This window comes from Sylvia atricapilla, chromosome 3 (genome assembly GCF_009819655.1).
Source record: "Sylvia atricapilla isolate bSylAtr1 chromosome 3, bSylAtr1.pri, whole genome shotgun sequence".
Lineage (NCBI taxonomy): Eukaryota > Metazoa > Chordata > Aves > Passeriformes > Sylviidae > Sylvia > Sylvia atricapilla.
The window spans coordinates 97798162-97812300 of record NC_089142.1 but is presented as its reverse complement, the minus strand read 5'-3'; the positions used below and the strand labels follow the sequence as shown (position 1 = coordinate 97812300).

The following is a 14139-nucleotide window of genomic DNA, read 5'->3' as shown; positions in this document are numbered from 1 at the left end:
CTTCTGTTTTGCTACATTGACCTTAGGATCCCTTAGCCAGGAGAAAGGTATTGTTCAATCAACAGGGATTCTCCTTCAGCTAGCCAGGCAATTGTTTTCAGGTTATATAGTAACTAAGATTCGGTATCCTACAACTCAAAGTAAGCTTTCATTTCTATTTCGATTATAGGTTTAATATTTTCAGAATCTTTTGCTAAGCAATCATATTTATAAGGTTTCCCTGATTCATCTTCCCCAACAGTAGGGTAATGGAAAACCAAAGTGGTCTTACTCACTGACTGCCACTGTGGCTTAAGTCAGCAAGCTGCAAACACTGAGCTAACTAATCCAGTATTATCGTGCTTTGCCTTTTTCACTTTTATTTTCTATAAGAAAAGGGTGATTTTCTTTGGCTCATAACTGTAAAAGTCTGAGCGTAGCATTTACAATAGCACTGGCTCTTTCTGCTAAAGAGGCAGATGCTGCATGCTCAGGCTATTATGCTGCATAGCATGGCTGGGATTCTTAATTTTTACATTTTCTCTTCTATTAGAAAATGGTGAAGGGAGCATTTCTTTTTTATTAGCTGATTATTCAGTATTTGTGTCACAGTCTGTTTGGATGGAAATTGGTATTCAATTGAATGAACAAAAATTGCTTTTTAGAATGATTCTTTTATTAGTTAAATAAAACTACCCTAAATGTGCTGGGTATATAAGAGGAATGATTTAAATATATTTTGCACTAAAAGCTGATTTGCAAAACAAAAGGGAAATTTTCTGCAGAGAGCTGGACTGATAGCTTTGGTTTAATGCCTTCTCTGAGACTTCAGAAAAGTCTCATTTGCTCACTCCAGGTTTTAGTAGCTCAGCTGGATGTGAAGTAACTTTCCTGCTTTTTCAACCAGCTCTAAACTTTTCAGTTTTAAATGAACTCATCATGGAGCTAAATTAGTTGAAAAAGCAGAAATAAAAGAAATGGCTTCTCTACACCTGTGTAGGGAGAGAGAGAGCCGATGGAAGTGGTTTAGTACCACCATTGACAAATTCTGGTTGCATGAGCCTAGCTGGATGCCTCCAGCAGGAAGCAGGTACACAATGCTGAGTAATTAAAGAATGGAAATACATTTGGGCTTAAGATACATTTCAAATTAAGGTAAACCTGATTTCATATTCTTTTCAAAGGAGGTAAAGACAGTAACTAAAAATAAATCTAATTAATGTCTTCTTTGAGTCTGGTTTTAAACCCCTGTAGCAGTGAGGCAATGAATTCTATTTTTAACCTTTTGAAGACAGTGGGAATTCAATCAAGCTCTCTCCAGAGAGCAGATTCCAGCAAATATTGCTTATGGGATGCTACAGTCAACTCTTACACGAGTCAAACACCAACAATTTGGTATGGTCAGTCTGGGATACACTCGCTCTGAAATCTGCTCACTTGGCAATGTCTCTCAATTAACCTCATCAACAAGATGGAAGGGTCAATCTCCTCTGTTCCCAAGACTTTTCAGCTGATTTTTAAGACTGCTCCCCAAATCTTCCATCTGCTGTATTCCTCCTTCTGATTTTAGCCAAGCTTTTAATTACTGACTTGATGTTTCCCATATTTATAAATATAATGATACTTACAAAAATTATTTTGAATAATTTACTGTTGCCAAAGAGGAGTTTGTAAATACATCAGGCCAATGCCGCTGCATTTCAGGGCAGCACTGCTGTTAATGCAGCTGGCCTGCTTCACTCTGATCCATTATTTTTATTGGAAGCATTAGGAAAACAGTGAAAATTAAGCATACACTGCAGTGTTTTGTTGGGGAAAGTACTGAACACTTCAGGGAACAGCTGGCTAGGAGCTGGATTTAGACACATTAATACCATCTCCAGAGGTAGCACCAAGATCCCAAATGCACCAAGCACCAAGATCCCAAATCCCACTCCCCACATTTGGGGGTTCCTCCTCAGAAGCCAGGACAGGGATCATCCCATTGCCAAGTCAGATTCGACTGCAGATGCCTGGCTCAGAGGGCAGCAAGAATGAGCCTGTAATTTTCTTCCCCACTCAGAACTACTTGTAGCCAAACATGTATTGAATTTGCCATTTAACAGTGTCTTTTTATCCCTTCAAACAGCTGCACTCTTTTGGCTGACAGGACTCTTCCATGTACAGTTTTCTTCCCAGTTTTACACTTTAGCATCTTTCTCACAGAATGGCCCTGGTAACTTCTCCTCTGACATTTGGCACATCAGTGCTGCACTTCTCAGACTGATGCTGATGCTTCACCCAGCTCTCAACAGCAAAAAAGTTAAACATGCATTCCCCCCAGCTGATGGCTTGCAGGGTTAGCAATCCTGCACCAGCTTCTCCTGGGACAGCACCCCTCTGAGCTCCAGACAGCCAAATCGGAGTTTCTCTACTGCACAGTTAAAAGGGGATCGCTGTGTTGGAGAGGTGCTGCACGCATAAAGTCTCCGTTGAGACGACTCTGCTAAAATGCTTCAACCCGTGCTCTCACTGAGAGTTTCAGCACTCGGTAGCCAACAGAGGTCAGTGCAAACTAAATAAATGCCTGTCGGTGTGGTTTCCCTTCTAGACTTAGTCACTGCCCTGGAGAGAAACTGCAGCAACTGAGGCAGGTGCAAGAATCCACTCTTCCTTTCTCCTCTCCTCTACTGGGTGTTCCATCCATCACCTCCCCAGCACTGCACTTCTTTGCATCCCTGTGCTGGCTCCCCAGCACAGACCTCTCAGCAGAGCTCTGATCTAACTGGCATCTCTGTGAAATCCAAGCCACTTTCTCCCTAAAAGTATTTTTTTCTTTCTCATCCTTTTCTTCACTGCCCCTAGGAAAAGAAAGGGAGGTACTCAGCACCTCTGGGCGTACCTGCCGCCTGTATAGCATTCTTCAGCTCAGCAATATCCAGAAATCCAGAATGGTTTCTGTCTTCCTTGATGAAGATATCCTAAAAAACAGTGCAAAGGTAGATTTCAAGCCTTGACCAGCACACCCCACATTTAGTACTACAACCAGTTACACATGTTCTCCTCTCTTAATGAATAGGCCGCAAGGAAGTTGAGCAGGTGAGATGGGGTGGCTGTGACAAGGGAGACCCACTTTCAGAAGGCTCTGACAAAATGTGACTGTGTAAGAAATCTCGCAGTTTGGGGTGGGCAGAAGCCTTTTGCTTTCCTAACACACCACAAGCCACGTTTGAGGTGCTGTCAGTGGGAAGAGCACCCCTATCTAGGTGGGGAGCTAGGTGGTCTCAGACCATCTCAAAAGGGCTGGAACAAATCAGAGCCCACACAAACCTGAGCCTGGAGGAAACCCTCCTGTCCTGCACCAAGACTGAGGGAGAGGGCCCTGCCACAGAGAAGCTTCCATGCATGCCCTGAAGAATTTAGGTGGGACCCTAAATACTATGTCACTGCTTCCAGCACTTCTCCTGGAGCAGAAACATTTCTCCCAGACAAGCTTTCATCAGATCCTATACATTTCCCCTAGAAACTGCAGAAATGAGGAAATGACATTTTTCAGATGACTCTGTTGAAGAAGTAATCTCAGCTTAGAAAGCTTTTCTAAAAAAAAAAAAAAAAAAAAAAAAAAAAAAAAAAAAAAAAAAAAAAAAAAAAAAAAAAAAAGAAGCAGCCAGTAGTGGCACAGATATGGAGATTTCCATCAGATTCTGAGCCTAACTGGCCTTTCTACCTTTCCCCTCAATGTTCTCTGTGCTGGAAAAGCCTGTGCTGCTCATTTGGAGCACTTTACACACACCACTGCCTCCCTTGCGTGAGAGGAGGGAACTCTGACCCGCTCAGCAAGAAACCTTTGCCAGGCAGCGCTTTGAGAGCACGGAGCATCTGCTCCCCGCTGCTGGAAAGCCTCGGAACCCACGGAATCCATAGAATCCACAGCCAAGGGAGAGCCATCCCCACACCCCGTACCAGGTACTTAGTGAGACTTCGCCAGAGGCTCCCGAACTCCTGCAGGGTGAGCCTCCCGTTCGAGTTGAGCTGTGCACTTAGTTAAGAATCTCGAGAGCTTAATGAGAGCTAAACCTGGCTGTTGCCAAGGATGCTGCCTCCAAAGAACTTAAACACGTTAAGATGCAGCCTCTCCTGTCGGCTACTTCGTGCTGAGAAAGCCGAGAGCTTTTCTGTCCTCGGTTGTGTTTAAATCCACCTTCTTTGCCTCGTTGTACGGCTGCTCATGCCCGTGCTCACACGCCGCAGCAGGTTCCTGTTCACAAGGCGCCTTTAGGCGCGGGGGAAGCTGCGGTGACATGTGGCCCCGGAGCACGGACACCCCTGGGAATGAGCATGGCCCATGGCCTCGCTGCTGCGTGAGACACCGCAGGATCCGCTCCTCCTGCATCCTCCAGGAGAACTGAGGAGATAAGAGCACAAGGAGATGACCCCGGTGCCCTCTGGCAGACAGCAGAGGCACTTTGAGGCAGCCATTCCCCAGGAATACATCATGAAGGCTGTGTCCGTGGGCTTGCCCCTCTCCTCACCCCACCCGGGATCCCCACAGTGCCCACCCTGAGGCAGGATGGTGAAACCTCCCCGAAAGCAAAACTCATCACCAGTGAAATACAAGCAGACAAGTGCCACTATCATAGAACCTGAGTGAAAAAAGCTGATCCTGGCTTTGCAGGCCAGGATAGGTCACACTGTACATGGCTTGTCTGCAGGCCAGAGAATAAAAAATCCATCCTGAATTACAGCAGAGCAGAGGCTTTGTCAGCTCTTTGCACGTGCCGTGCATTCACAGTGCCCACTTATCCCAGGACAGGCTTTGCAAAGGGGGAAAAGTCCCTTTCACTGGCTAGATGCTGAAATCTGGAAAAGAGAGAGGGACTTCTGATGATTTTTATTAATTCTCTGGCAGTTTTTAAAGGTCTGAAAATGTCTCAAAGTTTTTTCAAGGCATAGAGGAAAAGAGACAGTGAGCAAGCAAGGGGGAAAAACACACAAGGGAGAATGAGTGTTTTCATCAAGGAGCCCTCTTGTTCTACAATGGCAAGAAATGTATTTCTTGTGTTATCTTGTTAACAGTAAAAAGGCTGAGTGATTCAGTTAAATTGGAAAGATACGCTGGAAATACACACTGGAATGGCCTTCCAGGCAAGTGCCTGGGATTCAGCGGTGACAGAGTTTCTGTCCCTGACCCCAGCATTGTTGGCAGCCTACTACAGTGCCACCCCAGGCTGGCGTGGTGCAACCACCACAGAGCAGCTGAGCTATGCCTAAACTCTGTCCTGCCTCCTTGTCTCAGCTCTGCCTGAGGCCCCCACCCACAGAAGCTTAGCCAAGCCCCAGAGAGGGCAAAACGAGAGCAAAGAGTCAGCTGGTAGCAGAAGGTTGATCCTGACTTTTCAGCAGACACACCAGAGCCAGGGCATGCACAGCAAAGTCCTGCATGGACTCTGGGACAGTTATTTATTGGAGACTGGGGCTAATATTTACTTGCAGGTTCTCACACTGGGTTGCTCAGCTCAGCCATAACTCAAGGAAAGGATGGGCAGCACCAGGGAAGTTTATTGCTTCTGCTGAAAGGATACATCCATCAGAGCCAAAATGCCTCTGCATGAATCAAAGCTGAATCTCCCTCCCAGGCTGGTCATTTCATCTGCAAGGATTGACAAAACAGAAGGAATTAGCAAGAGCAAGGGCCGTGACAGGCATCAGACCATCGTTCTGAGGGAAGGAGGACACCAGGCTGAAGGCTCACGCAGCTGAAGAGCCCCAGCTCTGGTCCAGGTTCTCTAAAGGCAGCAAGGCTTCTGTGCCAAGCTGAGGGAATCTGCACATCTCAGACGTCTCTACCTTCCCCAAGGACAAGTGTCCTGTTTGAGTTCACTCTGCACGGTCCCTGCCCAGGGATGGAAACCCTTCCCTCTTGAAATAAGGGAAATGACAGTGACAAGAAAGGCCACTTATGCTGATTTAGCAAGTCCTGAGAGTACTTCGAGCCTTGTGCATGGCTGAGTTGGCTCCAGCCCTCCAGCTGTGCCCCTCTCATGCTCTGATCCCACAGTGCAGTAAGCCACAATGAGGATTTTTTAAGGACCATCAGGACACCATTAAATCCAATGTCCAATTCACTCTAGTCTAGGGATAGGGAAGCACCAAAACCATTAGTTTGGCTGTAAAAGCTTTACCTTGCATGATCACTTCATTAAGGAGTTGTTGCAGCTGCGAGGCATCAATAGTTGAGTCCTAATGCAAAATAAAACACAAAGAGAGGTCTGTGAGCATAAAGTTTTCTCCCGTGTCACTTTTGCCCAAAACTTCTTTTTCTCAGGCACTGTGGCAGCCAAGAACCTCTGTTTAGATATCAAAGGAACAACAGCTGTCTCCCTCTGGAGCATAAGGCCCTCCAGGCTGCCGGGCCACCCCAGGTCCTCCCCTACAGCTGCAGGGCAGTGACAGGCACTGCCCTCACCATGGGGTTTGCTCTGCAGGGATGGGGAGCTGAGGGTGGGCAGCTGTGAGGGCAGGCAGGGAGCCCTGCTGCCCTGGGGGCTGCCATCAGCCATCCCTCTGGACACCCCCTGACAGCCCGTGCTCGTTTTCACCTTCTCCCATTGATATACCCATTAGCTGCCAGAGGTTCATGGTGCGGGGACTTCTGACAGTGATTTTTTTTCCTCTTGACTAAGTCAAGGAGTTCTTTATAACAGTTTATTAAACCATTAAAAGCATCTCCTGTGAACACAGAGCTTGGCTCTGAAAGAGCAGGAATCAATTACTCAAGGCTGACTGATGTCTGGTTTCCAAGTGCTGAGAAGGCAAACGGGAAATGATGCTGATGACAGGGGGGGCCTACCCAAGGCTTTCTAATTGCTTTCAGCAAATAAACAGACCAAAGGAAAAAAAAAAAAAAAAGTACACTTGCAAGCCCATCACCAGCACAACTATAAATCTCCAATATTCCACTGATACATGGCACTAGACAATCTATCCCAGCTGAATGTCCCATTTTTCTGGGGGTTTTGGCAGGTCAATCTATACCATTTTCAGGGTATCCACTTGAGGATGGAGCAACATTAAAAAAAAAAATCTAAATGGATTTGTATCAACATCATAGATAAATTTTTCTTTTTGCAAGTCCACCAGTGGTTTTTCAATATTTTTTTTTCAACAATATGTTTTAGAGAGGGTACCTGCTTAGCATATTTTAGGAAAAGAGCCTTATAGGAGGTGTCCTGGTTCTGTCTTGGTAGATCCTGCATCAAGAACAAAGAGCAGACATAAATAATTCAGCTACAACACAACTGGAGGCAAAAGTCTGCCAATCCAAACAGCACTTTAGAGGGGCAGGGAATGCACAGCACAGGCTGCAGTTTTCACACCCTCAAAATAAAGTGGACTAAGAGTGAGCAACTGCTACTTCAATGAAGGAAGAAGCATATTTCAGATGTTAGCACCTAGTACAACCAGGAAAGAACACTTCAGGGCCTAAGATAGATGACAGAACATCCAGGGTGGAATTCAGCAAGTCAATTCATGAGTATAGAGATACAAGGTCTGATCCTTATTGGTGGACCTTGGTTAGGACCACTGCTCAGGGCATGTGCAGATTTATGTGAACCAAGAATACAGAGCATGAGTTGACTTTTCCTTTCTCTTGACCTTCTCAACCCCAAGACAAGCTTGGACTATACCTGAGCAACTGAAATTCAATTTTTAAGTGATTTTTTTCAACCTTCCTGTGAAAAGATCCACCAGACACTAAGGGGAAACATTATAAAGTTTTCAGGAAAAGAAAATCTAAGCCAAAGACCCAATGTCTTCATCTCTGTGTGAGACACTTCATACCAAAGAAGCCCAAATACCTGAACAGGAGCAAGAAACTGTGGGTACCACAATTCATGAAAGTCAAAACATTGGCTAAGGACAGCAGCCAGGTAAACTGACAGTTTGTCAGTGAAAGGGGATAAAAAGTGACCATTTACATTACTCCTCTAATGGGGCTTAATTCTGTGGTGGAAAATGAATCACAAGGACTCAGTTTTCTGTTCTTATGGAGCAGCTTCACACCTCTGGCTTCAAAGATCTGTGTCTTTGAAGGTTGTAAATACCAGCCTCCCAGTGGCAGGGTTTGGCTGGTGGGACCTGCAGGGACTGGACCAGCCCTGGCAATGCGCACAGCTCACAGCAAGAAGTGAAAAACGCATAGTAGCTGGGCTAGAGAGGCAAAAATGCAGGCTGAACTAGAGATGCAGCCAGTTTCAAAGTGCGGTTTGTTTTATGCCCCTTTCTCTGAAGATATCCTGATGAAAATTACCAGAAATCTGATTTGAGTTTCATCTTATGGACTCCTGTGCTTTATAGGGTACAAGCACCTAAATTACATCGTTCCCATGGGGAAGGCATGTCCAGCCCCACTCACAGGAATTAAGTTTCACTCTCTCTCTCTCGTATATATATACCCATTTTACAGACACTGAAAGAATTTAGAAGTTTTTAAGTGGTCTCTCCCATCCTACATTTGGGTTGTCAAAATGTTCAAGATGATGAGGTGAAAAGGACACATGGACAGGCTGACAAAAATCAGGCTCTGAATAAAGACATATGAGAAGAGGAAGAGCTTTGTTGTCACTCATTCTCTCCAGAGAGGTGTCCTGCCGTCCCAGCAAGGTTGCAGGGTGCCAGAGTCAAATTCTGGGACAGTAGTGGGTGGTAAAGGGAGAAAAGAACAGATGAAGAGGAGTCAGTAAACATGACCAAATGATCACCACCAGGACCTACAGCAGTTTTCAGACTCTTACCATTGGCAGCACCAGGCTGGTCGAGGAGTTTGGGTTCCTAGAAAAGAGTTACAAGAATCAAACCGGGAGTAAGGAGGCCTTTCCAGAGCATTGATTTGCAGCCATGGTGGAAGGCAGGCACCACCAGCAGCACTCAGCCAGCCCACAGCCCCACAAGATGCCCAGCACACATGGCCCAGCCCAGTTCAGACAAGGCTGCTGCACCAGTCCTGCCTCTCTCTGTGCAAACAGGCACAGACAGGTCTGAGTCTCCAGCTGCTCTGGGGCCACTGCCTTCCCCAGGCCAGCTCTGCAGAGAAAGGGCAGCTTGTGTCACCCTGAGCATGCCAGGACTAACCTCACCACGCAGGATACCCTGCTTTGAGCCACAGAAATTTTTCACCTCCTTTCTCTTTGCTCAGCTTAACAGTCAGGAATAAAAACAGCATCCAGGCTATTAAAAGGCAACATCTAAATGTCTGCAGACTGCCTGAAACTGGGCCAGGGTCACCATTTCTAAGATACACTTAGCAGCTACATTCAGTACTTGAGTTTTGCTTTCGGTAGAGAAATTAGACGAGCCAGGCTCTATTTTTATAACATCTGTGTAGGTAAGTGCTGCAAAGACACACTGGAAGGTCATCTCCACACTTGGCCTAGCTCAGGAAGGTCTGTGAGGGTCAGAGGCTCTCCTGAAAAGCTCACTTCCAAGGCTGAGCTGTCTCACACATGACTCACCCTGCTGAAGGCAGTCCAGCCCACAGCACAGACTCTTTGTGTTTGCTTTCCATAACTCAGGAGTTGCCTCAGTTGGTTCTGGGGTATTTTTGTCAGGGGCCAAAGCCTGGAAAGCAATCTCATTATAAAGATATGGGCCAGTGAGGTAAGAGCTGCAATCACATCCCCTCTAAATCCTGCTGAAGGGAAGGCACTGCACAGGGGATGATTGCAGGTCCTTCGGTGAGGCTGAATGCTGGGGCTCAAAGCTTGCTTACCTGGAGTAAACCACACCCAAATATTCACGTGGTCATGTGAATGTGTGTCTGTGGTAATAGCTGCCTTTGCATGAACTCAGATACCGTTTTGCCACCAAACTTATCTTCAAGGTGGCTCTCATGCCCACAGGGAGCCCTGTCTATGAGGGGGCTGAGTGAAAGGATCAAGGCCTTTCACTGCCCTTAGCTTCTCCAGGTCCCACTCTGAGCAGAATGGGATGTGATCCATCTGGCATCCAGCCAGAGGAATGTGAAAAACTACCAAACAGCTGTTAAGAATTAGAGAAAACAAGCTCCCAAATCCTCCTTTCAGCAAAGAGAAATGTCCCCAGAATCAGGGGTAGAGGACATATCTCACAATTATTGCTCCCTTGTGTGGCTCTTTGTACCAAAGCTGAGACCCTTGGTGGCTGCAGAAGGGCTCCTGCCCTGCCCTGCAGTGGTCCCCCTTGTGCAGCTGGCTGTACACCTGATCCCTCTCAACATGTGCTTTACACTCCTCTGTGCCTTCCCCACCCTCCAAGGATACACTAAAAGCAAATTGCCACATCAGTTATCTTGACATTAAATAGTTAATTCCTGGCACACTGCGAGTCTGGGGCCTTTAAGGAGTGCAAATTATCTTACTCATTGTAGTCATGATTCTTTATGAAAATCCGTAAGAGAAATTCGAATTTTTGGTCGTCTGTTGCAGCAGGAACAATGGCATAGGTTCCTGGGCTCAAGATAAAGTAGCTGGTCACATCTCGAGTCCGGATAAAGATTTGCTTCAGAACCCTGGAGTTCTCCTGAAAGAGAAATACAGCTGGCTATCTTCCTGTTAGGAACCCAAGTAAATCAGAAAGCACACTCACAGCAGCCTTCCAACCCCACACCTCTCTGAATACACACTGCACCTATCATGGCCTCAACCTCCCCAGTTCGGCCTGAAAAGCCTATGCAGGGGACAGAGTTTTTTCAAGGACATATCAAAGTTGCTCAAAGGTAGATAAACTGAAAAAAAAAAACCAGAAGCCAAAATAAATGTAAGGAGATTTGAAGAGAACTTCAATTAACATTAAGCAGGGTTCACAAAGGAATCATATTACTGAAAAATTCCCTGAAATCTTCTGTGACTCAAAGAGGTCAGAGAGCCCTCTAAGCACGTCACCCAGATGACAATGCTTCAAGAATCCCAAACCAGTGTCACAAGAAAGCTGAGTATTCTGATCTTTCATCTGTTATTCAAGTATTTTTTTGCTGAGATGAAGCAAATACAATGCAACAGCTATTACTATGATGACATGTAAAGATAGCATAATAAAAACCCCTTCCTTAACATATTCCCCAAAATATATCAGCGTGTATAAATTCCATTTAGAATGGTTATACAGCGTGGCAGAGTTATTTATGAGCCATGCCTTTGGGAGACAATAACATAAAACTGCTATTTTGGAAGGGGAAAAAAAATTAGGATGACTACTGTTACAGATGGCTGGGAGATACACAGACTGCCAAGTATTATGGGTCAGATCTTGAGCAGATAGAAATGGACAGTGCTGTGAAGAAATAAATGGTGTAATACTTTTTTCCCCCACTTTTGAGCCTTATTCCACATTCCTTCTGGTAAAAAGCAGAAGCAGATTAATATCTCAGTGGAATCAAAACCGGTGTGAGATAAGAATCAGCCTCTATGCATTTCTCAGCTCTATCACACAACATTAAACTTCCCTCACAGCCATGTATTAGTGTTCCACGTCTATATTTAATCAAAGGCTTCCTAGAGCTATCAGATACGTCCATTCTGGTTTGCATCCTTGCCTGCACTGCATTCTCCTCTCATCCTGCCAAGGGATAATACTCCTTTTACTTCACAGCAACAATTTGATGCATCTCAAAAGGTACCGAACAACAGATGATGCTGCTAATTAGCCATGGCAGAGAAATCAGATCAGGGAAGAAGAGTGAAGCCACTGCCAACTGCACTCACCTTATGCAAAGAAAGCCCTTGTAAACTTTTACCCAAAGATGCTCTGACTGCCCTCAGGCACTGAGGCTGAATACTGGGAAATAAACTGAGACAATGGCACTAACACCCGCTCTGGTTTTAGCTCCTGGACTTTGCTTCTGCTGATACCAGGACAGGACACCAGGCTGTGAAGAGCTGGTAGAGCAGCTCTCATATTAAACACTTAGTGTGTGTCTGTGAGGGAAGGTTTTCTGTATAATCCTCTGTGTGAATATGCACCAATATGATTATACTAATAAAAGCCATGGTGTGACAGAGCAGCAAAACTGCTCTGTCAAAACCCTCACTGCCCAGGTGCTGCACAGTAATCCTGGTGCCTCCAGTAATGCTCTGTTCTGGCCTTCCCCTTCAGCTCCTGTGTGGGAGGTCACTCATAAGGTCAGAAACCCAAGTGACCTGAGCCTGAGGTGAGCCATGGGCTGACAGCCCACAGAGGCTTGTCACACAGGCTTGACAAACTCACTGAGGTTCATTCATCCTTGATCCATCTCATACCAAGAGAGGGAAAACACACCTGAGCATCAACTGGAGGAGATGAAAAAACTTTAAATATAAAGCAAGAATAGAGAAAATCTGTCTCCTAGTCTGCTTCCTGATTAAATAACCCTTTTTTGAGGGAACAAGACCTATATCATCACCTCTCAGGGAAGGTCACTTCTGTTAAAATGGGTAACTAATGAGGGTGGGCATGCATCATGCAAGAGCACACAGAGACCTCCATGTCTGGTGACTTTTGGGGATGCTGGAAGGAGCAATTCCCCATTTACCAGGAGCAGCAGCTCTTTCTGAGTGGCACAGCTGGTCTGATGGAGTCCTGCAGGCTTGATACCTGCACAGGACAGAGGATATCCTCCCAAGGGATAGTGAGCTCCACTTGCTCAAGGGATGCCCTTTTAATACCATCTTTTATTTCTCAAACACACTTTTTTATGAGCTACAAAGCCATGCTCTTCCTTTATGAAGAGCTGTTAAACTTATGGCATCAATTATTTAAAGTCTGGGACTAGGGCAAACCTCTCCAGTAATGAGGAGAATGAGGAAAAATTAGGGTTACAACAATCCTTTCTTCCTTTTTAGTCTTTGGACTGAGAACAATAGCCTCCCACAGTCATCAGCCAACAACAGAAATACTTTGGGAAAGGTTAGCATCCATCCACACCAGCAACAGTGCTTTCAGTAAGCCTGGTAATGCTCTGAGAACAGCGTGAAAAGGCACCTCTCTGGACACTGACCAAGAAAAACAAACCCAGAGAAATTGTAGTGGAAGTCCCAGGTTGCTGAGTGGATTTCCTCTACACTGGTCTCACTTGTGCAAAGGCTCTCATGTGTTCTGTGTGTGGCTTTTCAGACAGAAGACAGGAGGATGAGTAAGACAGGCCCACTTTGGGGAATGAGGGACTGTCTGCTTCCCTTCCATACCTGGAGTGCTGCTGGAGGGCTGGGGCTGATGCTGGCTGTCATGCCTTGTGCCCAGCCAGCAGGGCATGTCACCAGTGCTGCTGGGACAGAGGATATCGCCCTGGCACATCTTCTAACCCAGGCACTCCCTGAGTTTCCCAGGGCTATTCTGGGATGCTACAGAACTAAAAGTGCCACCTTGGTTCCTTGAGACATAAATAAGAGAAACTAAGCCTGCTTAACTCTCTTTTTACTCTGAGTTTCCACAATAGAAGGCATCCAGAAATTCACACCACATACTGACTTTTTAACAGATCAAAAATCAGTTCAGTCTGTCATTCCCACACACGTGTAAAATAAGCCACAGAGAACAACAGGGCCTACATGATTTCAGATTGTGCTTACCGTGGTGATGAAAAAGCCAATCTTCAGGTTTTTTCCGTCCTGCGCATGCTCAGCATGTTTTTGCATGAGTGAAATTGCTACATTATAGGTTTTGGGGTCATGATCTAGCACTTTGAAAAAATACTGAGGGTTTGTTGAAGCTGCACCTGCTGAGAAAGTGTTAATAGGTTAACAGTAGGCACAGAGATGTTCCTGCAGCAGCCTACAGTGTAAGATCTCGATTGCCTGGGCCCAGAGAAACAGACAGCCACTGCTCCAAGATCCCTCCAATACAACAGAGCACTGTAGTCTCCACACCAGTGCTAGAAGTTGAGGCATCTGGAGGTAAACTAATTGAACATTTATCATTTTAGAAATCTCTGGCAAAGTCATGGAAGTCGTGTGGATTTCTCAACCCCCCTACATCTGCTTCACCTACATGGCAGACTTTCCCAGCAGCAGAAAAGCAGTGGCTCTTAACCAGGCACCTGACCCAGAGACTGAGCTGAAAAAGGATTGTGGCTTTGAGATGGTAACACATAGAAAAGGACAAAATGATGCAAAGCTATTCTCTGTTTCCCTCCTACTAATGTGTGTGATGACAGACAGAATGTCGAGTACC

General features: G+C 45.7%; 1 protein-coding gene across 1 annotated transcript in view; it reads right to left on the bottom strand.

Moving 5' to 3' along the window:
• Window positions 1-14139, bottom strand: part of CAPN13 (calpain 13) — a 42655-nt gene that overhangs the window by 4677 nt on the left and 23839 nt on the right. The window contains 8 exon segments of the mRNA XM_066314379.1: window positions 2861-2939; window positions 3922-3990; window positions 5541-5608; window positions 6141-6198; window positions 7146-7208; window positions 8754-8790; window positions 10355-10515; window positions 13539-13684. Of these exon segments, the coding sequence (XP_066170476.1) occupies window positions 2861-2939; window positions 3922-3990; window positions 5541-5608; window positions 6141-6198; window positions 7146-7208; window positions 8754-8790; window positions 10355-10515; window positions 13539-13684 (681 nt within the window).